This window comes from Mus pahari, chromosome 3 (assembly GCF_900095145.1).
Source record: "Mus pahari chromosome 3, PAHARI_EIJ_v1.1, whole genome shotgun sequence".
NCBI classification, from domain to species: domain Eukaryota; kingdom Metazoa; phylum Chordata; class Mammalia; order Rodentia; family Muridae; genus Mus; species Mus pahari.
The window spans coordinates 113,547,557-113,571,516 of record NC_034592.1 but is presented as its reverse complement, the minus strand read 5'-3'; the positions used below and the strand labels follow the sequence as shown (position 1 = coordinate 113,571,516).

General features: G+C 45.4%; 1 protein-coding gene across 3 annotated transcripts; it reads right to left on the bottom strand.

Annotated features, from left to right (window-relative positions):
- Positions 1 to 3,556: 3,556 nt before the first annotated feature.
- Vps16 (VPS16 core subunit of CORVET and HOPS complexes) lies at positions 3,557 to 23,957 on the bottom strand. Of its 3 annotated transcripts, XM_029535918.1 has the most exons (26): positions 23,830 to 23,877; positions 19,261 to 19,392; positions 16,330 to 16,428; positions 10,076 to 10,164; positions 9,772 to 9,869; positions 9,559 to 9,687; positions 9,333 to 9,477; positions 9,099 to 9,214; positions 8,879 to 9,001; positions 8,683 to 8,738; positions 8,259 to 8,348; positions 8,070 to 8,164; positions 7,853 to 7,929; positions 7,423 to 7,554; positions 7,205 to 7,332; positions 7,042 to 7,077; positions 6,775 to 6,883; positions 6,485 to 6,619; positions 6,281 to 6,389; positions 6,016 to 6,113; positions 5,821 to 5,928; positions 5,466 to 5,543; positions 5,212 to 5,381; positions 5,033 to 5,129; positions 4,320 to 4,423; positions 3,557 to 4,205 (listed from the first exon to the last, which is right to left on the bottom strand). In XM_029535918.1, exons 4-26 carry the CDS (start codon positions 10,143 to 10,145, stop codon positions 4,061 to 4,063), a joined length of 2,448 nt encoding a protein of 815 aa, XP_029391778.1. In that variant the 5' UTR covers positions 10,146 to 10,164; positions 16,330 to 16,428; positions 19,261 to 19,392; positions 23,830 to 23,877; the 3' UTR covers positions 3,557 to 4,060. The 3 variants fall into 3 exon arrangements, with proteins under 3 accessions (XP_029391778.1, XP_029391779.1, XP_021049810.1); XM_029535919.1 differs by lacking the exon at positions 19,261 to 19,392 and having other exon boundaries at positions 23,830 to 23,912; XM_021194151.2 differs by lacking the exons at positions 16,330 to 16,428; positions 19,261 to 19,392 and having other exon boundaries at positions 3,560 to 4,205; positions 23,830 to 23,957.
- Between the last annotated feature and the right edge of the window lie 3 nt (positions 23,958 to 23,960).

Genomic DNA, 23,960 nt, shown 5'->3' with positions numbered 1-23,960 from the left:
GAATTTCTGAGTTTGAGGCCAGCCTGGTCTACAGAGTGAGTTCCAGGACAGCCAGGACTACACAGAGAAACCCTGTCTCGAAAAACAAAAAACAAACAAAAAATCTACAAATTTCCTGAAATGAGTAAGTAGATATAAAGTCTTATTTTCAACCAAGAAGCTATTTGCAATTGACTAGTGCTGGGAAAGGGAAAATTAGTTCTTGTAATTAAAGTGTCACTGGGTATAATCAACCACATTCCACTTTTGTTTGTTTGTTTGTATGTATGTGTGTGCGTTACTGTTTTTTTAAAGTTTTGATTTTCCGTTTTTGCTTCTGTCCCCCCACCCCCACCCTGCAAAGGAAGAGAAACAAACAGCATGAAGTTGAATGGGTAGGAGGTTGGGAGGGTATGGAAGGAGTTGGGAGGGGGAAACATGATCAAAATAGTGTATGAAAAATATTTCTAAGAAAACAACAGCAAAAAGATCAATGCATTTCATTACTTCATTTTACACAAACACATAAACACACACAGGAAAATAGATGCAAATAACTCTATAGTTTACGTGCTGGCTAATGTCAACTTGACACAAGCTAGATTCTTCTGAAAGGAGAGAACCTCAATTGAGAAAATGCCTTCCTAAGACCTAGCTGTAGAAGATTCTCTTAACTTGTGATAGTGAAGGGCACAGCCCATTGTGGGTGGTGCCACCCTGCACTGGAGGTCCTGAATTATATAAGAAAGCAGGCCAAGCAAGCCATAATGAGCAAGCCAGTAGGTAGCACCATCTATAATCTCTGTATCGACTCCTGCCTCTAGGTTCCTGCCCTGACTTTCTTTAGTGATAAACGGTGATGTGGAAGAACAAGCTAAATAAATCTCCTCCCCAAGTTGCTTTTAGTCACGGTGTTTTATCACAGCAATAGAAACATTAACTAGGACAGTTTAGGACAGTTAAGTATTATGAAATGCATTTTCTAATATTTAGGGGAGAATTATCGTGATGTCTGTAATTTGTTCTTTGTGTTATTGAGACAGGGTCTTCCCCAGGCTGGACTTGAAGGCCTCTTTCTCTCTTTTCTGTTTTTGTTTGTTTTATTTTGAGACAGGATCTCACTCTGAAGCCCTTGGCTAGCCTGGAACTCAGAATTCAGAGAGAACCCTGCCTCCTGAGAGCTGGGATTAGGGGTATGTGTCACTATGCTTGGCCAAACTCTTTTAAGATTTGTGTGTGTGGGGGGGAGGAAGACTGTGTATATGTACATGAGAACACCCTTGGAGACCAGAAGAGGGAATTGAACCCTGCAGCCTGAGTTAACAGGTTTATGAGGTTCAGGATGTGGGTGCAGGAATCTGGACACATCATAACTGATCAACAAATGCTCTTATCTGCTGAGCCATTTCTCCAGTCCCTAGCTTCAAACCCTTGATCCCCTACTTCAGTCTCCAGAACGCTGACATTACAGTGTGGGCCATCACATCCAGCATGGAACTTATTTAGAAATGCACACAAATAACTAATGGACAGAGACAAATGTATAACTCAGGTATAGTAATGTTAATGGATAATCCAAGTGGTGATTATACAGGTGTCCAATATAAACATTTTTTAAAGTTTGTTTGGGTATTTGAAAATCCCCTAAGAAATCTTGGAGGTAGGGGCAGAGATGCATAAACTTTACAAAAGTATATAAAATTGTTTTGCTTTTGTTTTGTGGTACAAAGCATTCAACTCTGGGCTTCAGACACTCTAGGTGATTCTAGTGCTCTCCCGCTGTGCTGCATACATTTAAAGTCCTCTGCTTTTAAAGTTCAGCCATTCTCCCTATGGATGAATCCGTTGTTTTATACATGAACTTTTTATAATCACCACAGCCACTTAATGTTCTTGTAATTTCTCCTCTATTTCTATGATTTCAGGTGTAGTATTCACTGTTTGCATGTTACTATAGGGGTGTGGATTTATCATGTACACTCTAAAAGGACTGGGCAGTCTTTCCTTCCCAGAAAGAAACTCCCTTTCACTAAGATCTCAAAATGTTGCCAATAATCTTTCCAAAGGACATCAAAGAGAAACTCAAGCAGTAAGGACCTGTGATGCTGAGACCAGGGAGGAACCACTCCCAGTTTTAGTATCCTTTCCCTCCCTTGGAGGTGTCTGCTTGTTACAAAGAGATTAAAACAAACTGACTCCTGAAACAGACCAGAATCTTCCCAGAACCTTGTGTTCCCCATCAAGAGGTGAGATGGTACAAGTAGGATTAGCAGACCACTTCTGCAGAATGTGGTGGGACACATCGGAATTCAGTGCTAGATTAGTAAAGGCAGTATAGTTTCTGTCTGGGTACCAGATGCACCAGGTTGTAATCAATAACCATAACCATAATACAATGCTTCACCAGAAATGAACAAGCCTCCAGGTGGCATTGGCCCCTAGATATCAAGTCACCCTTAGCTTTTGAGCTTTCTTTCCGCTGATATCGAGCTATGAACCAGGCATGAACCAACACTGTTGAACGCTGTCCACATTCCTGACCCACATAACAAACTGTTGTCAGAGCAAGTACTTGTTTCACAATGCGATCTATTTTCTGGGAGGAATTTCATAAACCTGCATTTAAAAATCAGATGAGAATAAAGGAAGCTAAACCTTACTAAGCCCAGAATCTCCTTTTTTTGTTGTTTTTGTTTGATTTGGTTTTTTTTTTTTTAATGTACATTGGTGTTTTGTAAGGTCCCTTGGAAGTGGAGTTACAGGCAGGTGCGACCTGTGATATTGGTGCTGGGAATTGAACCCAAGTACTCTGGGAGAGCAGTCAGTGCTCATTTAAGTGCTGAGCCATCATTTCAGCTCTCTTGGTTTGTTGGTTTTGTTTTGTTGTTTTGTTTTTTGAGACCAGGTTTTGATACATAGCTCTAGCTGGTTTGGAATCTGTTATATAGCCAATGCTGGTGGCAGTCCTCCTACCTCTCCTTCCTAAGTACTAGATTTCAACCTTGATCCACCACATCCATCTTTGTTTTAAGACAGGGGCTTGCTATGTAGCCCATGTTGGCCTTGAACTCACAGCAATCTCTCTACCCCAGCCTTCCAAGTACTGGGACTACAGGTAAACATCACTATGTCTAGCTTCTCTTGTCTTTTAAAAACAGACTTGGGACTAGGAGTACCTAAGAGGGGAATGTCCTGTAGACTTTGGTTTCTTCCTGCTAACAATCGAGGTGGGAGGCATGAAGATAAGGGCTCAGATCGTTGATGGGTGATAGTGCTACAGTGCACTGGAGTACACTGCGGGCTGCAGACACAAGGCAGAAAGTCGTAGCCCTCTTGCTGACTGGAGGGAAGGACCCACTCTAGGGTGGGATTAGGGGGTTTCCAGCTCATAGCTCCTAGGACTGAAATGATCTTCCACCCCCTTTTTCAAGCACAGGGACCACTCAAGAACCGCTTGCCACTTACTGTTCAATAGCCAGGGCTCGCTCTCAAAGGTCCCTCCTCCAACCCTGACAATGAGATGGTCACCGCTTCCCATCTATCCTCTAATCAGGTTTTCAGGTTCAGAGGGCTTGACTTTAGTTCCAGCCTCGCTTATTTCTATTTATTTATTTATAAAAGCCGTTAGCTACTGAGCCACCTGGCCAGCCCAAATCCTTCGTTTGCAACGTATTTGCTGTTACAGATTCAGAACTGTCATGAGGGATGGGTAAATAATAGCAAAGTGCAGAGTGTGGTCCTTGTAAGCTCATGGGCAGGCATGTCAGTGTGGGTCTTCCTGGGCACCATGGTGCTTGAATGTTATGCCATCTCCCTCCACACCTTCCTCCAGGCTGTGAGACAGCTTCTGAGAGAATTACTATGGTGACTATATGAATAAACAGGTCTCTTATAACTTCCTATTCCCAACCTCAATATAATCAAATATGTGGAGTTCTGCTGCAGTAGCTAGACAGTTTTGCCTCAAAGCCTACTTTTCTTAAGCTAGACAGCATACAACAACTATTCTGAATTAGTATTCCAAATTTATTTACATCTGGACATCCCTGGGTCTTAACTAGCCCCCTTAAGGACAGGCTCTTCACTTCTTCTGGGCTTGTGCTCTGGCCCGCTGAATCTTGTCAGCTATGGCCCCATCTGTAGCTCCAGTGCAGTGGGACAAAACGAGGCTCAGCTCCGTTTCATTCCGGTGCTCAATAGCCACCTCTGCAGCCTGAGCAACATCCCTGTGGTTTGAGCAGAAGGGGAGAAGGTGTTGGGGCTGTTCAAGGGCAATAGCCCTGTCTCCTCTCAGCCCACTCTTCAGCCACCTCACACACAGAGGCCTTCATCTAACTTACCCGACAAGAAGCAAAGCCTTGACCTTTTGTTCAGGGCCCACGCGGGAAGCATACTTCTTGGCCTCATGTTTGTTATGCTGTTTCATGCAGATCTCTACAAAGGGCTTTGCAAGATAGAGAAGACAAGCCTGGCCCTATTTCCTCTCTCAGGAGCAGAAGCCCAAGGGACACTTGCCCATAGGTATTTTGTACAGTCAGTTTATCTAGTCCCCTTCCCACCTACGGGAAACAATATGTAGCAGACCATTATAACAGCAGCTAAACCAAAGGCCTATCAGAGTCTTGGGAATAATCATCTTTATGCTTCTATTCTACCACCACCATTCCCACCACCAAGGTAGGTGTTTCTGCCTCCTGTCCTCTAAGGCCTTGTATTTTCTCTCAGGCTGCCATTATGAAACTTGCCCTCCATATGTTTGAAGTATCCCCTCAAATCTTGGCCCTCCCTGCCCCTTCTGCCCTCAGGCACAGAGTGGCTCCAGTCTTTAGGAGGTAACCCTTCCCACCACTAGGTAGGAGGCAGGCTTGTGCCTATCCTCCAGAGTCCCCACACAGTACCTGTGTCTGTCCATGTTCACAAGGCACAAGAAGCACGAGCTAAGAACACACGACAGTGGAATGGGTGCACAAATGCGCCACTGCCCCCCTCCCTTGCCTGGCCCCTCTCAGGACTACTCTCACTATGGGAGGCCTAGGGAAGAGCCCTGTCTCACCAGGTAGCCAATCGGTGATTTCTTGCTCTTGGAAAACTTCTCCAGCTCCTCCCAATCTTCCAGATCTGCCAGGGCAGCCAGCTTTAACCACCAGAGCCTGCAGGAGAGCTGTACTCAGCAGAGGTATGAAGGAAAGGCAACAAGTCCCAGGACTACATGGAGCCAAGATCCTCACCCACCTCTTATCAGGGATTCGGAAGTCACGTGCCAGCTGCTCTGCCCGCTTGTTGTGGCCTCCAAGGATAAGAGTGGTGACAGTGTCATGTAGAGATAGGTCTAAGAACCTGCCCCCTAGCTCATCCTCTAGTCGTCGCTGTAGCCGCAGGAGCCTCATTTGATCCTCTGTGGCCTGGAGAACAAAACAAGGGGATCAAGGCCAAGCAAGGAAGACCAAGAAGGCAGGACAGGAAGCTCTTAGAAAAGGCAGTCAAACCTTGGCTGCAAATTCATTCTTGGCTTTGTAGAAGGCATCAGCTGCTGTCTGCAGAGCTGCTACTCGCCCTTCAATACGCTACAGACAAAGGGATACTGAGGTCACAACACATTCATTATAATTAGTCTTGCCTCTCTCCACCGTTGTGCCTAGAACCAGCCTTATCTACTAGGGGCACTCTTTCACTGTCCTAGAGATGCTGGCTCTCTTGAGACCAGTGCCATATTCTGGCCTGATGCTCTCAGAGCCCCTCAACAGTTATGACCAGAGAGGGTGTAACCTAATGCAGAGAGCTAGGGCTTTGATGAACAACCCAACTAATCCAAAGACCCCACCCTCCTTTTGGACCTCAGACCTCTTCAGCAGCATAGCTGGCTCTGATGTGGAAGCTGCCCAATTCCTGGTGATTGTCGTCCTGATTGTAAAGGTCCTTCAGAGTGTCTAGCTCTTGATGCTTACAGAACTGGGTCATAGGCAGAAGATAAGTCAGCAGAGTAATCTCAAAGGTTCAGAAAATGCCAACCCTTTCCTCCCCTTCACACATAATTACCTGTCGATACAAACTCAGGGCCATGGGTTGGTTCCGGAGAGTCATGAAAAAGTCTCCTCGATTGAGTTCATTCTTTAGGTGCAGCAACACTGTAAACACTGTGGATGAAGAAGTAGGTGGGCCTCCAGCTAGTTCTGACATTATTGGGCTCAGTCACCCTGTCATCCTAGCGCCTCCTGGCCCCCACCCGTCCCTGCTCTGACATTATTGGGCTCGCTCACCCTATCATCCTAGCGCCTCCTGGCCCTCACCCGTCCCTGCTCACCCAGGTCTGTGTCTCCACTCTCAATGGCCTTGCTCAGGGCGAGTTTGCTCCTCTTCATCTTTAGGAGAAGAGGAACCTGCTCCCCTGACCGTGGCTCATATTCCAGCAGCTGTGAAGTGGGGTAGAAGGCAGAGAGACACTTGTATAAGGGCCTAGAACACACCTTTCCCTGGGGTGTCTGGGAAAGGTAACACGACCACACACCTTAATGGCCAGTTCAGTGCGGCCACAGCCATAGGCCCGTGCAGCAATGTCAGAGTATGAAACACCAGGCGTGTCACCCAGCTTCTGATTAATAGCCCGTGCTACATCTTCATCTGAGACATCTTTCTGCTGCACCTGTAAGTGTGCATATGGGTGTCACACAAGTCTGGATGTCACCCCTTACCTGCCCAATCCTAAGGGCCTCCATGAGAACACATCCTTTATTTTCATGCTCTGTATTTCCTGTATTTTGTCAGGGCCTGAGGTTACCTCATATCCCATGCCCTTGCCTTGTAGCAGGCCCAGTGGGCTAGGATCCTGCTGACACCCTGGACTTCAGGAAGGCGCAGGTACTCGCATATCTGGATAGCCAGGGGATAAAGCCTCCGCAACACAAGCCTGGCAGATAAAGGAGTAAGGGACAAAGGTATGAGGCAAAGTGAGGTCAAGCAGGCAGAATAGCCCTAGCCCATCTTAGGCCTCCCAGTCCTAACCCATGAGTCCCCACATAATACTACCCGCCCTTGTCCTCCTATAGCACCCCTGGGCTTCTGTACCTGTCTAGCAGCACCTGGATGGTGAGCTGCTTGTATCTGTATTTTCCTTGGTTAAGGATCAGTTGGTATAAGGCCTGTTTGCCAGGGATCTGTAGACCACATCTCCTGCCCCTTACCCTGCCATGCCCAGTTGTAAACACCCTCATGTCATACATAGGGATACTGGGTATAGGTGAGAGGGATCCCAATGTGGTAGTCTCTAATAGCATTGAGCACTCGAAGGTCCTGACACATGTGCACGAAGCTGTCGGGTGGAAATCTGTCAAGGAAACACTTTCCAAATGAAGCCGCCTAAAAAGAACCAAATGGAAATGAACTTCCCTTGCTGCCAAGTGCACCCCACTTCCCCACACACCCTCCTCTAAACCCCTCCAGGCCAACCCTGAGCAGACTCTTTTGCATGTCTGGCTGGTGCTCATGTCCTGCAGCCTCGATGCACTGCTGCACAGCCTGGATCAGCTGTCCCAGCTCCTGGATCTCCCGCAGGTACTCATCTGCTTTCTGGCTCTCTTTCTGTGGGGAGAGGCCCAGAGATGGAGCATTACATAGACAGTCTCACTCTGGTCCCCAGTCTCGGGGGACTACATAGTTCAAATGGAGAGGTCTTGGAAAGCACCAACTTGAGCCTGTGGACAGCAGGGTAGCCTTGCCCTTCCTAGCCAGTTTGCATGTGCTAGCCTCAGCCAGCCCAAGTTAGTGTCTTATCTACCCCTCCCTTGTCAGGGGTGCTCAGGCAGGGGCAGAGGGCTGGTCTAGCCAAGGAAAGAGAAAGGAAGAGCATCCTGGGAGTCTTACAAGTTGTGGAAATTACCTCATATTCCTTCTGGGCCTCCAACAGCAGCGCTCCAGGGGCCATTGAGGCGATTTTGAAGATCTCTTCACTGGCCACTAGAGGAGGAGTTTTTGAGTAGAAATGACGTATGAAAATTCTCAGTTCTGTCCTTAATACCCAGATCCTATTTTGGGCCATTGGCACGGGATTAGGAGCACCTGCCCAGAGTCTCACGGTATGCTTGTGGGAGCCTCACCTGGGACTTCATGCAGGAACTCATGGGTGCTTCGGGAGAAGATGCGGACCCCATCAAGCTCAGGCACTAAGTAAGAGTCCTCATCGAGCACAAACCTGAGTTCAGTCAAGGCTACTGAGAGCATCCAAAGATAGGGTAACCTCCTTTTCCTTCCCTCTCCCAGCCCACACAGGACCTGTACAAGGATACTGAATGCTTTCAGGCGCATTGCCCACCACCATCAGCCGCCTCTCCCAGGCCACAACAACAGCCCTTTCCTTGCTTCGAGGACGGCTACACCTATGAGCAATATCATATACACAGCTAGGATACTCGGGATATCGGGCCCATAGCCATGTCTTCTACATTGCTTGTACCCCTTTTCCTGAGGACAGCCTGAACACACTGTGTCCCGGAGCCCATTTCCCTGACCTCATGCTGACCTATCTGTTTCCCTCTCGCTCTTGAACGACCAGTCAAGTGGCCCACAGAGAACAAAGTTCTCCTTTAAGTGTAGCAGAGAAGAGAAGGCCTACGTTCCACTTAGTCTGGCCAAAAGACAGGCTGACTCAGGCTACCCCAGGCAACAAGGCTATGTTCTAACCCCACCCTTTAAGAACGCCTCTATCCTCACCAGACCATCTGCTTCGGGGGAGCCCGGATGTTGCAGTTGAACTCACACAGCTTCTCCTGAAACGGCACAGCATGTCATGGCCCTGCCCCAGCATCTGCTGTTCAACAGTCACCCTGCTGTTGAAAAGCCATGGCCCTATCCACAACAGATCTTCCTTGGACAAAGCACAGTATCCCTTGCTGTCCCAGAACCACACCTTGAGTGATGCTGTCCCCATCCAGATGTAGCCTGTGTCTGTGAAGAGTGCCAGGTAACGATACGTGAAGGATACAGCCATCTGTAGGAAGCCGCTCACTCCTGGGGCTAGGCCAGCAGGTGTCTGGGGCAGGACCAAGGAGGAAACCAGATAAACTGACTCTCAATGCCTTCCTACTGGTTGACCAGCCCTTCCATTTCATTCCCACTTAGGTGCTCACCACTGCAGAGCAGGTAGCATGATCCAGAAGGTAAAGATCGGGGCCTACAGCCAGAAGGATGTGTGGGGCTCGGTCATGGCACAGTGTGGTCCAACATGAGGGTGCACTCTGCAGACCTGTGACAGGGAAGGGGAAACCTTGACATGACTAGAGCCCATAGTGTGTGTCGCTGCTAGATCCAGACTGGAAGCACATCCGTGGTATTGAAGGCCTCTCTGAAGTTTCAGGGCTTACCTGGCACCTCTGGCATCCGACGGAGTTTGAGGTCACCCACATTGGCACTCAGAGTAAAGCGATAGGCTCCTGTAAGGATGGCCACCCCTGAACCAAACTCAGTGTGAAAAATCCGGGCATCCAGGACACGGTTCTGAAGCACTTCCTAACAAGATGGACCATGGGTTAAGAAATCCACAGGTGAAGAGAGGTCCCCCTTCCCTCCTCAGGCTCCTGTGGCTCCTACATTGCCCATGCTGAAGTGCCTCCGGAAGTCTCCATGAAGACCATAAACTAGCACTGCACCATCTTCTTGCACACAGAGCAGCTCCTCCTCAGCTGACCAGCCGAGGGCCACCACAGGCCCACTCTTCCACTGCAGAGGAGAAAGGTTCCCATGGCTTTCCTTAGAATCAGCCAGCCCTGCCCATCACACAGTAGGGATAGGTTCCATGCTCACCAGCAGGCTAGCCAGTGGCAAGCCAGATGCAGAGTAGATCTCCAGTACTGGCCGCACGCTGGCAGCTTTCTCTTTTCTCCAACAGTTCCTCAGTAGAGCTGCAATGTGAGAAGAGACTGCTGTCCTAGAACCTCAGGCCCCATGTAAGGTAGGCCTCCTGGATCATTTACCCAGGCTCAGTCCATGGGAACCAAGCCTCGTGAGAACCCAAACTAAAAACATTTAGGAGGAGGATTGGCAGAGAACAACCTACAGCAACTCCCTGGGAGCCCACAGTATGTAGTAGTTAATAGAGGGAGCATACCAATGGGACCCCCATAGGGTGCAGCAGCCACCAGGCAATCCTTGAGTTCCTCCTTCAGGTCCCAGTCCATGCTGTACAGTTCATACTTCCTACTCACAGAGATAAACAGATTAGCGTCCTCATGATCCTCCATCTAGACAGAATAAGTCCCAGAGGAATGCCTGAAGCTACTGTTTATCTAGTGGAGGGGAGTCTTCCCCTCTCCACATGAGAGGAAGAGAGGGTCCCCTCCCCACATGAGAGGAAGAGAGGGGGATGGTGACTAGAAACTGACTATATCACGTAGGCCTGGGGACCGCAGGTGAGGTAGCACAGGGTACCCACAAGGAAGGGTATAGTTTTTGAGGCAAGTGTCCACTGTTGGCAGGAGCATCTGAGATGGGCAGGTTATGTACAAGACACTGAAATGGTGCTAAGGTACTGTGCTGGCTCTGCCTGGAACCAGTAGGAAAGTGAGACCTTCAGAGGTCTACCTATCGAATAGGAGGCCTCTTTTATTTCTGGTTCCAGTGAAGAATTAGATAATGCTCTTTCTGCCTAAGGGTCAAGCTGGAGTTCTAGGTGAAGCTAGTTTTAGAAGCATCAAGTTCAGTGTCTGAAAGATGATACCCAAAATGAGCTTTTCCAAGAGATACTGCTGGGGGAGTCCTGGTGATGGCATTCTGTGACTCCTGGCTTGCAGGAGTTGACAAAATCACAAGCAGGCGGAGAAGCCTGCAGCTCTAGGTGTATGCATGAATGCATGCTGCAGCCCTAGTGTATGCATGAATATATACTATAAGCCTAGTGTGTGCATGAATACATACTGCAACCCTACTATGTGCGTGAATACATACTGCAACCCTAGTGTGTGCATGAATGCATGCTACCTGGAATGGGCAGAGAAAAGTGGATGTTATTCTAGAACATCACAAGAAAACACAAGAGGGAATTTTTGTTATCTCAGTGGTCTCCTAATTAACCATCAGGAACATGCCTACCATTGTACTCGACACTCCTCTGGGGGCTCTAGCCAAAATAATTTAAGGAAATAACTAAATCAGGCATGGTGGCTCTCATCTGGAAGCCTAGCACTTGAGAGGCTACAGCATAGTATTATTTCAAGTTCAAGGTCAACCTAGACAAAACTGTGTCCAGACCAAACCTGGACTTCAGAATGAGACCCTGCCTCAACTTCCTCCCAGCACAGAGTCCCTTGACATATATTTTGGAGGAAGAGCAAAGCTATTTCTAAGAATTGTGCATCTAGCATCTTAAAATCTGAAATGTCCAGGGCGACGTCTGTTCTCGGTTGTCAACTTGACCACATGTAGAATTGATTAAAACCCAAATGGCCGGCACACCTGGGAGGGATGTTCTTCTTAATTAGATCATTTGAAGTGGAAGGATCCACCTTTCACCTTGGACCACACCTTCTGCTGGAAGCCTATATAAAGCACATGGAAGACTGAAGCTCTCTCTCTTTGCCTGCTTGCTCTTGCTCTCACTAGCAAATCCATTCCTTCATTGGTGTTGGAGCCTACGTCTTCTGGATGCCAGCATCTACTGAGACAGTCGGCCTGGTGGACTGAGCAACTACTGGATTCCGGGACCTTTCATTTATAGGTAGCCATTATTAGATTAGCTGGAGCCTATAAGCCATTCTGATAAATCCTATGAATACATTTATATATTTGATGTATAATATTAAATATTATATTGTATTAAATATACTTATATATTATTTATCTACCCATCCACCTATCTATATATGTACCTATCTATCTATACCTATCTAGCTATATATATGTGCGTGTGTGCATGTGTGTGTGTGAATATATATATATATATATATATATATATATATATATATATATATTCACACACACACATGCACGCACGCACATATATATGGATTTATTCTATAAATTCTGTTCTGCTAGAGAACCCTGAGTAAAAGAAATGTAAATTTTTTTCTTTTTTTTCTTTTTTTCTTTTTTTAAAGATTTCTTTATTTATTATATGCAAGTACACTGTAGCTGTCTTCAGACACACCAGAAGAGGGAATCAGATCTCATTACGGATGGTTGTGAGCCACCATGTGGCGGCTGGGATTTGAACTTGGGGCCTTCGGAAGAGTCATCTCTCCAGCCCTAAAATGTGGAATTTTTTTGAGTGCTGTTTCAGATTTGAGTTGCAGATTACATGATAAACTTGCAAAGTCTACACAAATACAAATTACAAAGAACCCTGAAATATCAAATACTTATCTCAATTTGAGGTGTTTTTTTCCTTTTGTTTTTTTGTTTTTGTTTTTTTGCTGAGGGAAACTCAGCCAAGCAGTTCACAGGACAGGAAGAGAACAAACATCAGCCCATGTTTGTATGGCAAGACATTTCCATTCACAGTGAGACTCATAGAGAATGAGAAGAAAAGGAGGGAAGTAAGGGGGTATGGCGAGGAGCAGGGAGAGGAGGGAGAAGGAGGAGAAAAATAAATCAAGAGTGAAGATGATCAGGCAAATACTTTCAACCTGTTTTTGGTTTTGGTTTTTGAGATAGGCTCTTACTGGCTGCCCTGGTTCTTGCTACATACCCCAGGCTAGCCTAGAATTCACAGCAATTTGCTTAATTTGCCAAGTAGAAGTATACACTTATTACACCTAGTTTATACATTTTAACTTTTAAAGGATTCTAGTAATACCAGGCATGACAACACATGCCTTTAACCCCAAACTTAAGGGGCAGAGGCAGAAGGATATCTGTTTGAGGCCAGCGTGGACTACACAGCATGTTCCAGACCAGCCAGGGTACACAGACCTCATCTTAAATAAAGTAAATTTCTAATATTTAAAAATTAACAATATTCAAGTTGTGATAACAACAAAACCTTAAAGACATTTAAAAATCATGAGAAATGGGGATAAAGAGATGGTTCAGTGGTTAAGAGCATTGAACTTAGAGGTTCAATGCTCTTCCAGAGGTCCTGAGTTCAATTCCCAGCAACCACCTGGTGGCTCACAACCAGCTGTAATGGGATCCAATCCCCTCCTCTGGTGTGTCTGAAGACAGCTATATCGTACTCACATACATAAAATAAATAAACAAATCTTTTTTTAAAATCATGAAAAAAGTAATAAAATCATACCAAATTGTCCTCAAGAATACAAAAGACATGGATAAATATTGTAAGATGACCCACAAATGTACAATAATTCTGATAAAATATTTCCTGATGATTTCTTTATAGATATGCAAGCACTGAGTCTAAAGTTCATGGTTGGAAAAGGGATTCTTGGAAACAGAAAATAACGGAAGGTATTTAAGATGATTAAAAATCATAAGAATACACACACACACATACATACATACATATGCTATGTATATAAAACATGTCATGTAAACCGAAGTTAAAACTACTATTTTGAAATAGGAATGAGAAAACAGGTGAGAGGCTGGAAGGACAGCTCATAGTACTCATGCAGAGAACTCGAATTCCACTTCCACCCCATCCCATGCGGCTCACCAGCATCTGGAATTCTAGTTCCAAGTGGTCTTATTTCTTCTTCTGCGCTGAGGGCACCTGCACTTACACATGCACATAGCCCACCCCTCCCCTTTAGAAATAAATTTTTAAAAAGTTAGGTACAGTGGTGTACACTTTTCATCACAAGACTGAGACTTCAAGGTCAGCCTGGTCTACATAGGGCCAGAGTTACACAGTAAGATCCTGTCTCAAAAACAAAAACCTAAGCAACCCTGCCCCCCCCCCCAAAAAAAAACCCAAACCTCAACAAATCAATAAAAGAGAGCAGTGTCCAGCAAAGACCAGGAAACTGAGCATACGATAAAGATGGTGTTTCAAGTTGGTAGAAAATATCCTGGATAATGGTACTATAGACCTACACTGCCATGCCCGCTTTACGCAGTACTGAGGCCTGAGACCAGGACTTTGTGCATTCTGGACAAGCACTCTAATAACTGAGCTAATTCCCTGGCCTGGTCCAACTGTTCTTTCTTTAAAAACTGTTTTTGACTGAGTTTCAGTTGTATGTGCATGTTGTGTACCCATGTGGAAGCCACAAGACAACTCTCAGGAGTTGGATTTTTCCCCATCACGTGGGTCCTGGGAATAGAACTCAGTTCATCAGACTTGATGGCAAGTGCCTTACCCAGCCACCTTGCTGGTAGTACCCTGTTTAGTACCTTCTTTAGTTCTTATGGAAGAAAACAAAATCACTTTATCCAACACCCTCTGACTTAGCCCAAACCTAGAAAACTTATTAAATGCCCACAAAAACAAGGCTAGTTAAATAAACTATAATGTGCCCATTTTTGGAAAATATTTTGTGGTTACTTATCTGTGAGTCCTGACTAAATGACCTCTAAATGAGCTTGCTTTATTAATTTCCATATTTATGGATTAATGTTTTAAACTTTAGAAAAAATTATGTGTTTGCTTACATGTATGTATAAGCACCACATATGCATCTTCTGGCCTGCCTACGGAAGCCAGAAAAGGGTGTTGGATTCCCTGGAACTGGAGTTACAAACAGTTGTTAACCACCATTTGGATGCTGGGAATCAAACCTGCATCCAAACCAGTGCTCTTAACCACTAAGTCATCTCTCCAGCAATCGCCTTCCCCTTTGATACTGGACAGCATTTCCCTAAAGCTTGCTGTGTAACTTAGGCTGGCCTTGAACTTGCAGTAATCACCCCACTTCTGCCTCTAAGCACTGAGGTTATAAGCATGTATTAACCATACCTAGCTGGGCCCACTTATTGAATAATAAAAATAAGAATGTAGTTTTGATAAGGATATTTGTATATTGTCACATTTGTATGCAAAAACATAGAAAACTGCTGAATTTTCCACAGGAAGCCAAAAACAGTGGTTACCTTTGTGGAGGGCAGTGGATGGGAGAATTTAAACAAGAATCATGTGTTTTTATCCTATATACCTTGCTATCATGTAAGTTTTAGAAATTAAGAACTCAGGGCTGGAGACATAGCTCAGGGGTTAAAAGCACTGGCTGCTCTTGCTGAGGACCTGGGCTCAGTTCCCAGAACCCACATGGCAGCTCACACCCATCTATAACTCCAGTTCTAGAGGATCTGGCCTCCTTGGACGTCAGGCGTGTACACAGATATACATGTAGGCAAAACACCCATGCACATGAAAATAAGTAAATCTTTTCTTTAAAACATTAAAACTTTGGAGTTTGGGGACTTTGCTTCTAGACAGACCTGTAAGACCCTGTAGCTAAGCCTGGCCTAAAACTCACTAACCAGTCCAGGCTGCCCTCAAACTCAAGTTGATCCTCCTGCTTCTATCTCCTCCATGCTATGTCACATAGTGGCTTCAAGATTTTACAATACATATACATTTGCTATTTTGTTACTAAATTCACTGAACGAAAATATTGGGAGACATATTTTCACATAGGCCTAGCATGCTGGTTATAAAGTGATGGCCATTCATTCAGTCCTCAATGTACTTACACTTAACAACTCCCTCAAGCCTTTCTTTCAGTAAGCCCAATGTGAAGTTTCCTCAGTAGAGGGCGCTGAAACACTAGACCAGCACGCAGGACAAGAACTTGAGCACCTTCTGGTTTGGCCAGCCATGGGGTATGAGGATATCTGGTGGTGGCACGCAGCTGCCATCATGTACACACACCTGAGAAACACTGCCTAGGCCCTGATCACCTTCTCAGGGCTCTCTGCAGACACTGCACTCCATGTTCTCTGCTCACATCAGACCACCCACTTGTCTGTACACCTACATGTCTGGCTATATACACACTCTGTATACAAGTATGTCTGTAATAACTCCCTTTACTCACTCTATATCCAGCCTTTGGGTGTGGTTTGCCTTATGGATACTGTGTTCCAGGTCTCCCACCCCTCCTCACACCTCCACTCTTGTATGTTACCATCATTCGTGGACTGCTAACTAAATCATGACCCAAGGAGCAGAGAGCTTCTACAACAGGTCTAAGATAATCATCTGAGGCTATACAGTTGCTATTGCTAAAAATCAACACAATTTTAATTTTGTGAGTTTTTTAATTACAGTTGAATATATCTGCATGCCATATCTCATGTGCAAGTTGGGGTACTGATCAGGAAAGAAGGGGACCCTGAAACCTAAATAGGGTATGCAGTTAGGGCCGGTCCAGACGAACCTGACAACTTTGGGTCTTCTCTTCCTGGTCAAAGTAGCTTGTCTGTCATCTCTCCTACCGACTACCCTCAACCTGAAAACCTTACCATAACTCATCGGCAGCAGATGTGACAAAGGGCTCCCCGGTCCAAGTGCTGAGTGTTTAAAACAAGTCTCCTCTACAGCACCATTCTAAAGGGTCCAACCTGAAAGATGACAACACCGGGCTCTGAAGAGGCAGAGATTTGTTGTTAAGTGAACAGATAACTATTCTCGATAGATTTACCTTTCTTGCCTGTACTGCATTTGCCTGGACCCAGAATCTCTTTTGTTGTTGTTGTTTTTGTTTTTTTTCGAGACAGGGTTTCTCTGTGTAGTCCTGGCTGTCCTGGAACTTACTCTGTAGACCAGGCTGGCCTCGAACTCAGAAATCCACCTGCCTCTGCCTCCCAAGTGCTGGGATTAAAGGCGTGCGCCACCACGCCCGGCTCCAGAATCTCTTGACCCATAGAATGCTTTATTCACCACTGCAGCATTCTGCAAAGCACTGCATCTCATCAAGGGGCCCATATCACAACACAGTGTTAAGTCAGCTCTGGGCCACAGAACCAAATGGCCTTGCTATATATTCCAACACCCATAAGAAGCAACAGAATGTGTCAGACATACCCAGCTGTGATAAATACATAAAAAGTATGAGGAAATGAGGAAAGATTTGCTTTGGCTTAGAGCCCATGGTGGTCTGAGTGAGTTCTACAGATCTGCAGGATTTAACGTTTGGTCCAGAATTAGTTTGGGGCTGTTTTGAGGGAGATTCGGAAGAGTGGCTTTTTGTCACTGGTTTTGAGGTTTCAAAAGCCCACGTCAGGTCTAGTCTTGCTTGTTCTGCCTGCAATTTGTAGATGATATGTAAACTCATAGCTACTGCCCCAGCACCATGCCTGCCTGCTTGCTGCCCTGCTTCCCTCCATGGTCATGGACTCACCCTCTGAAACTGTAACAGAAAAGTATCTAAGACAGTGTGAAAGGCTTCAGTGCAAGGTCAGACTCTGGGCATGAGACAAAGGAGAGCATCAGTGTCAAGAGCACATTGTGTGGCCACTTCTGAAAGCCAGGAAGCAGACACACAGGAAAGGGTTGGACACAAGATACATCTTCCTGGGCTGGAGCCATGGCTCAGCAGGTAAGAGCACCAACTGCTCTTCCAGAGGTCCTGAGTTCAGTTCCCAGCAACCACATGGTCGCTCACCATCTGTAATGGGATCTGATGTCCTCTTCTGGTGTGTCTGAAGAGAGCAATGGTGTACTCATACCTAAAATAAATAAATAAATCTTTAAAAAAAAAAAAATCTTTCTAACTACCTTAGAAGAATGGGGTCTGTCTTATGCTTTGAATCAGATCCTCCACCCAGACCAAAAGTTAGAAGTGAGAGTGGCTCTTTATTAGTTTCTCATTCTGAAAACTGTGGTCTGTTGGCTTGCAGAACTGAGTCTTCAAGGGGCAAATGCCTCCATCAAGAGTTGTAACCATTGAGTTCAAGGCAGTAATTCTGCTTAAAGGGGAAACTACATTGGCAAGGAGGACTGCCTAAAATCCTCCATGGCATCTCTTTATGTTTTCAGGCCCGATGATAACAGTCAATGACAACCTTCAGAAACCAAACACCGCAGCATGAGACAAGTGAAGGCTCAGCCACTCTACTATGGGAGAACACAGGCAAAGGATGTGCTGGCTAAGGGTAAGCAAAGTTACAGCTGGAGCAGATAAGCAGGTCAACCATGACCTTATGACTGACATGTTACATGTACATATGGACACATTTGCCTTTCTCTTCCTCTCTCACATTTTTACTTTTGATACTGGCATATGGTGTAAAGAAGGCAGGGGACAGGGACATGCTTATACAAGGGAGTATTTCTTCAGTGAGTCAAGAGAACAAATTTGGTCAGGCAAAATTTAGGCCTTTCCATACAATGAACTTCAGTTTTCTAGAAGGTATAAGGTGAAATTATGGGGGGAAAGGTGCAAGAAGGCTTTAGTTTTCAGTATTTCTGAAGTATCCGAACCATTCACAACTGCTTCATCATGTGATCTTTCGCACACTGAGCCTTTATGGTGAATATAGGATGACTTCACAAAACAAGGTCATAGAAATCCAGATAAAACTGGGAGCATGGGTCTGTAGTCGTGGCAACCTGCCCTCTGCATAACATTCCCATGAGCACTCTGTAGCCTTGGCTACAGAGATAGTTCTATATCATCCAGGTGTAACCCAGGACAAAGAAAAGAGAAGAACAAAAATGAAGTAAGTAGCCACAGCTGTCCTCCAAGCTAGACAGGGAGAAAATGCTTCTGTAGAAGAGGGCTCTACATGCTTGAGAGGGTTTCAGAACTGTTTGAAGTATGCAGTCAAGGCCTGAGACGACAACAACAACAAAATGCAAGAATGACTGGCAAAAAAGAAAGAAAGAAAGAAAGAAAGAAAGAAAGAAAGAAAGAAAGAAAGAAAGAAAGAAAGAAAGAAGAAAAGAAAAGAAAAGAAAAGAAAAGAAAAGAAAAGAAAAGAAAAGAAAAGAAAAGAAAAGAAAAGAAAATCTGTAGCTATGCAAGTAAACTTCTGGGGAAGCACTGTGTACCACAGTGTGAGAAGAGCCCTGTGCGCAACAGACCATGGAAGCCCTGAGTGGTATGTTATGTCTAGTATCAGGGAACAATCCAACAATCTGTAGTCCCTAACGAGGGCCCACTATCATTCCCAAAATCCCTTGCTTCTAACTAACTCAAAACTAAACGCTACTCAAGGATTCTTGGGCTGCAGCTTGTTTGTAAAATGGCGTAGCTACTGCTATGGAAGACAGTATGGCAGCTCTAAAACTGTATACAGAATTTCCAGACAATTCAACAACTCTATTCCTGGATATACACCCAGAAGAACTGAAACAGAAACAGAAGTCTGAAAGAGGGGTTTTGTTGGTTCCCTTCCTGCGAGTCCTCCACATAGGAAGCACGTACTCTACCAGCCCCTTTAAAGAGGTACCTGTCCATCTGTGACTCAGGAGTGTTATTCTCCAGAGTCGGGGTGACAGCAGCATTGTTATGTCCAATGGTTTCCTGGCACTGGAATACAGGGTCCACTTACTGCTGCTGACAAGATTTCTGTTTCTGAGACCTGGGTAGAGAGAAGACAACTATAGCTAGGCTTTACCATTGAGTGCATAACCTGTCCTCATGAATTCTGAGAGGCTGCCATCCGGTCTGCCCATCTGTATCTCATGCCACTGAAAGAGCGGATAAGGAAAATGTAGTGCATAATACAACAAAATCTCTCAGTCTTAAAAAATGAAGAAATTGGGCTGGTGAGATGGCTCAGTGGGTAAGAGCATCCGACTGCTCTTCTGAAGGTCCTGAGTTCAAATCCCAGCAACCACATGGAGGCTCACAACCATCCATAATGAGATCTGACACCCTCTTCTGGAGTGTCCGAAGACAGCTACAGTGTACTTACATATAAAAAATAAATAAATCTTTAAAAAAAAATTTACATTGGCTATACAGCACAATAAATAATACTCAACATTACTGAACAGTAATTCAAAAATGGTTAAGAGGAAAGACTGGAAAGGCAGCTCAGGTGGCAGAAGGTTTGTCCAGCATGCATGAAGTCCTGGGTTCCACCCTCAGTACTGGATGAACTAGGCATGATTATATCCCTAGCGCTTGACAGGCAGAGGCAGGAACCAGAAGGTCATCCTGGGCTACATGAGATCCTGTCTCAAAAAACAAAACCAAGGAGGGCTGGAAAGGCAGCTCAGCAGTTAAGAGTATCCAGGTTCAATTTCCAACCTCCCCTTGTTGCCTTACAAGTGTCTGTAAAATCAATTCCAAGAGGGTCCTATGATCTTTTCTGGCCCCTGTGGGCAATGCACTAATGAGGCACACATGTAGACAAAACACTCATACACATAAAAATTTTTTTAAATATTTAAGTAGTGGTATTCTCTCTAAAAAGACAAAACAAAAAAAATTAAGATACATTTTGTTATATATGCTTAATGATGTTTTTACTAAATACTCATATTTATTCAAAACTATAATACCCACATCATCGCTCTTCCTCCTTTAAAATGTCACTCCTGTGACCGTGCAAGCTCACAGGACTGGGAGACGACTAACTCATCCACTAACTCGCTGGGTCAGCAAAAGTGTGAGGCCCTGAGTTGATCCCAGCACTACATAAAAAACGCCCAGCATGGAGTCCAGGGCTGGGAAGGGGGAGACAGGGATCCCTGGGAACTGCCCAGCCTCATCAGCTGCCCTGGGTCAGTGAGAGACCCTGTCTTAAAACAGAGTGAACAGCTCCTGAGGAGCAACACCAATTCTTCAATCGCCCTTCTGCAAGAGCCATGCACACATACACACACCACAAAGCACGAATGAATACCGCCCCAACACGCCCCCAAAACAAGTCCATTCTCTTCTGTGCCAAGTTCACTTTTCCCTTTTCATGATTTTAGGCTAAGAAACCAAACCATCCTTGATCACTTGCTTCCTCACAGTCTAAATTCAGAATTCCCATGGTAACTGTTATCAAAGCTTGAGTTTATCCCCTGGCTCATGTGCTGGCAGTAAGCCCTATGACTGTCAAAGGGAGCCTATCTCTCTTACTTAACACACACTGAGTCTTGCAAAGGTTGAGCAAATTAAAGAAGGAATCAGCTCAAGGTGCAGTTTGCATCTCTACAACATGGCGAGAGATGGCCACCACTTCTCCTTACCTTTCGAAATCCAGCAAGTTCCGGACAACACTAACTCCAGTGCAGACCCCTGCCCTACAGATGGGACTCAGGTGACATGCCCCCACTTGCTGCCCATTCATCCACTTACTAGAATCAAATTAAGTCTAAGATGAACACATGAACTAAACCAGGTACCTATTCTTAAAACATTTACACACTGGGAATAAACTAGAAAATGCCTTTATATTTTCCTGTGGTTTAAAAAAAAAAAACTGAGTTGGGCAGTGGTGACACATGCCTTTAATCCCAGCACTTGGGAGGCAGAGGCAGACAGATTTCTGAGTTGGAGACCAGCCTGGCTATAGAGAAAACCAAAAAAAAAAAAAAAAAAAAAAAGAAAGAAAGTAAAGAAAACAAAACAAAACAAACAAACAAAAAACAAATCGAAAAATATCTGGAGTCCACATGGTGGCCCAAACCCTTAGATCCCAGTACCTGGGAGGCAGAGACAGGCAGATCTCTGAGTTCCAGGCCAGCCTGGTCTTCTAGTCCAGGACAGCCAGGGCTGGTTACACTGAGAAACCCTGTCTCAGTGTAACCAGTGAGGCGGCTCAGCTCTATGATGGGACTTGCTGCCTGGTGACCTGAATTCACTAACGGTGGGAAGGAGAGAACTGAATCCTACAAGTTGTCCTCCAACTTCCACACGTGTGTAGTGACATGTGTGTGGTGAATGTGTACATATGTGTATGCATGCACACACACACACACGTGTAAAATCAAAACTTCTATGTTTTGGCCCAAAGAGTCTACCACATACGTCTCTTGGGTGGATTATGGGGGGCTTTTCAAAACAGGGTTTCTCTGTGTAGCCCTGGCTGTCCTGGAATTCACTCTGTAGACCAGGCTAGGCCTCAAACTCAAGAGATCCACCTGCCTCTGTAGGATTGAAGGCATGTACCACCACTTGCAGAACCTAGACTCTCTGTCCCTCAGCTTCCTCATTACTAAGTTGGTATGAATCATGATTTAGTTCTATATGGTGGGGATAATTAAGAAACTATACATAAGTACTTAGCATAATATCCAGTATATAATGAAGTCATTTTTGTTAGCAGCTTAGGACATTCATATCAGTCCCAGCACTCGTTCCTTGAGTTCAACACTGCTATGACTCACTCACATCTTCTGAAGCATTACTTATCTATCCATGAAACTGACTCTTCATAGAGTAAATAGGAAGAGCTCTGTCGTAATGTGGTCATCTTTTTTATGCTTTGATTTAAAAAATCTGGGTAGGCAACAGGTATTTTTTAAATAGTTAATATTTTACATTTATTAATTTTTTTAGCTTTTTAAATATGTACTTGGGGAGAGAGTCTCTTCTTGCCAAGGCTGGCCTCTGATATATATCCATTCAAGGCTGAATTGGCAATCCTAGTCTTCCAGCCTCCACATGCCAAGGGCTATGTGTTATGGGGTTAGGGGTGGGACACCACACTCTGCTCATTAGTATTTTCAGTTGCTTCATATTGTACATGTGTCTGAGAGGAATCATGACTAAACAAATGTAACAGAGCTCTAAAAATTACCACAAGGCATCCTCGGGCTAGAAAATACATCACATTGTAAATAAAACAATTCCATTTAAAAGTTTGGCTATGAGAAAGGTACACAGTTTTACTAGCAGAAGCAAAGTCTTCTATTGAGATAAGACACCAACGCAATGTCTTTGTGATCTTCAGGTACATCAATAAAACATTCTTTACAATTTTGTTGGGTAATGACTAGGTTTTGCTTGTTTCTGTTATTGTTTCGAGACAGGGTCTTACTATGTAGCCCTTTCTGGCCTGAACTATAGACCAGGGTGGCCTGAATCTCAGAGTGCTGGGATTAAAAGGCTTGGGCCACCACAGGCTGACCAACTATTAGGTAACAGGCACTGGCCTAAATATGCATGGGAAATAGAAGCATTCTTAGTCCTCAAGGAGCTTAGCACGAGAAACTCATACAAACACTGCCCTCGTGTGCCACATATGATAAGACTCTACAACTGGACCCTGTGAGGCACAAAGAATTCTATTGTAGGAAAGCCAAGCAGGTCCTGAAAGATGAGCAACATTCTTCAGGGTGATAGCAATGCCCATAGAAGCGACTATAGGACTGTGAAAACACAAAGCCATGGAACTGCCTGGTGTGATGAGGTCCTGCAATTAATTCTGTGAAGCTGGAACACCCACACATTGAGGAGGGAGACAAATAGAGGCTGACCGATTAGTGAGCGCTATACAAGCAGTTTGTACTTTATATCTTAAAAAGAAATAAAGCCAACGAGACGGTAACCATTGTAATCATGCTACTAGTTTAGCCTTGAGAAAGACCCACCGCAAAGGGCACTCCAACCCCGGTGAGTTGTCACTGCCTAGGGTTCCTCATTAATGGTGCCCCAAGACTGAACAGCCGTTCATCCCCTTCTCTCAGCTTTGGTCAGTACTGTCACCCCGCCCGCTGTGGCGATCCCGCCCTCCTGTGAGAGCCCCGGTGGTCTGACTACTGCAGCAGTTTCCGGAAGGAGACTGGCACTCACTGTCGCCGCGGGGCGGCCTCCCTCTACGTGATCTGAGCATCCTTCCGGAGGCCAACAGACCTCAGTTTAGGGGTGGCTTCTGAGCTTGCCTCAGTTGGTGCAAAGGAAGGACCAGACTGCTGCCCCTAAAGTGTGTAAAGCGGCAGACGCTCAGGCGAGCCGCCATAGGGACGGACGCCAGCACGCGTAGTGGCCGGGGCGAGCACCGCTGGCTCTGCCCGGAGGCTCAAGCCAGCGGCAGGCAAACAAGGTAAGCTGGGCTGTGGGACGGAAGGCAGCTCACCGGTAAAAGGCAGAGTCCCCGAGTGGATTCCAGTTCGCAGTGTAACAGTCCATGTCTACTACAGCTGGCAGCTAGAGTAGCCGAGGAAAAACCCGCCTAGCGCAAGCTCAGGCCGCACTTCCGCTTCCGCC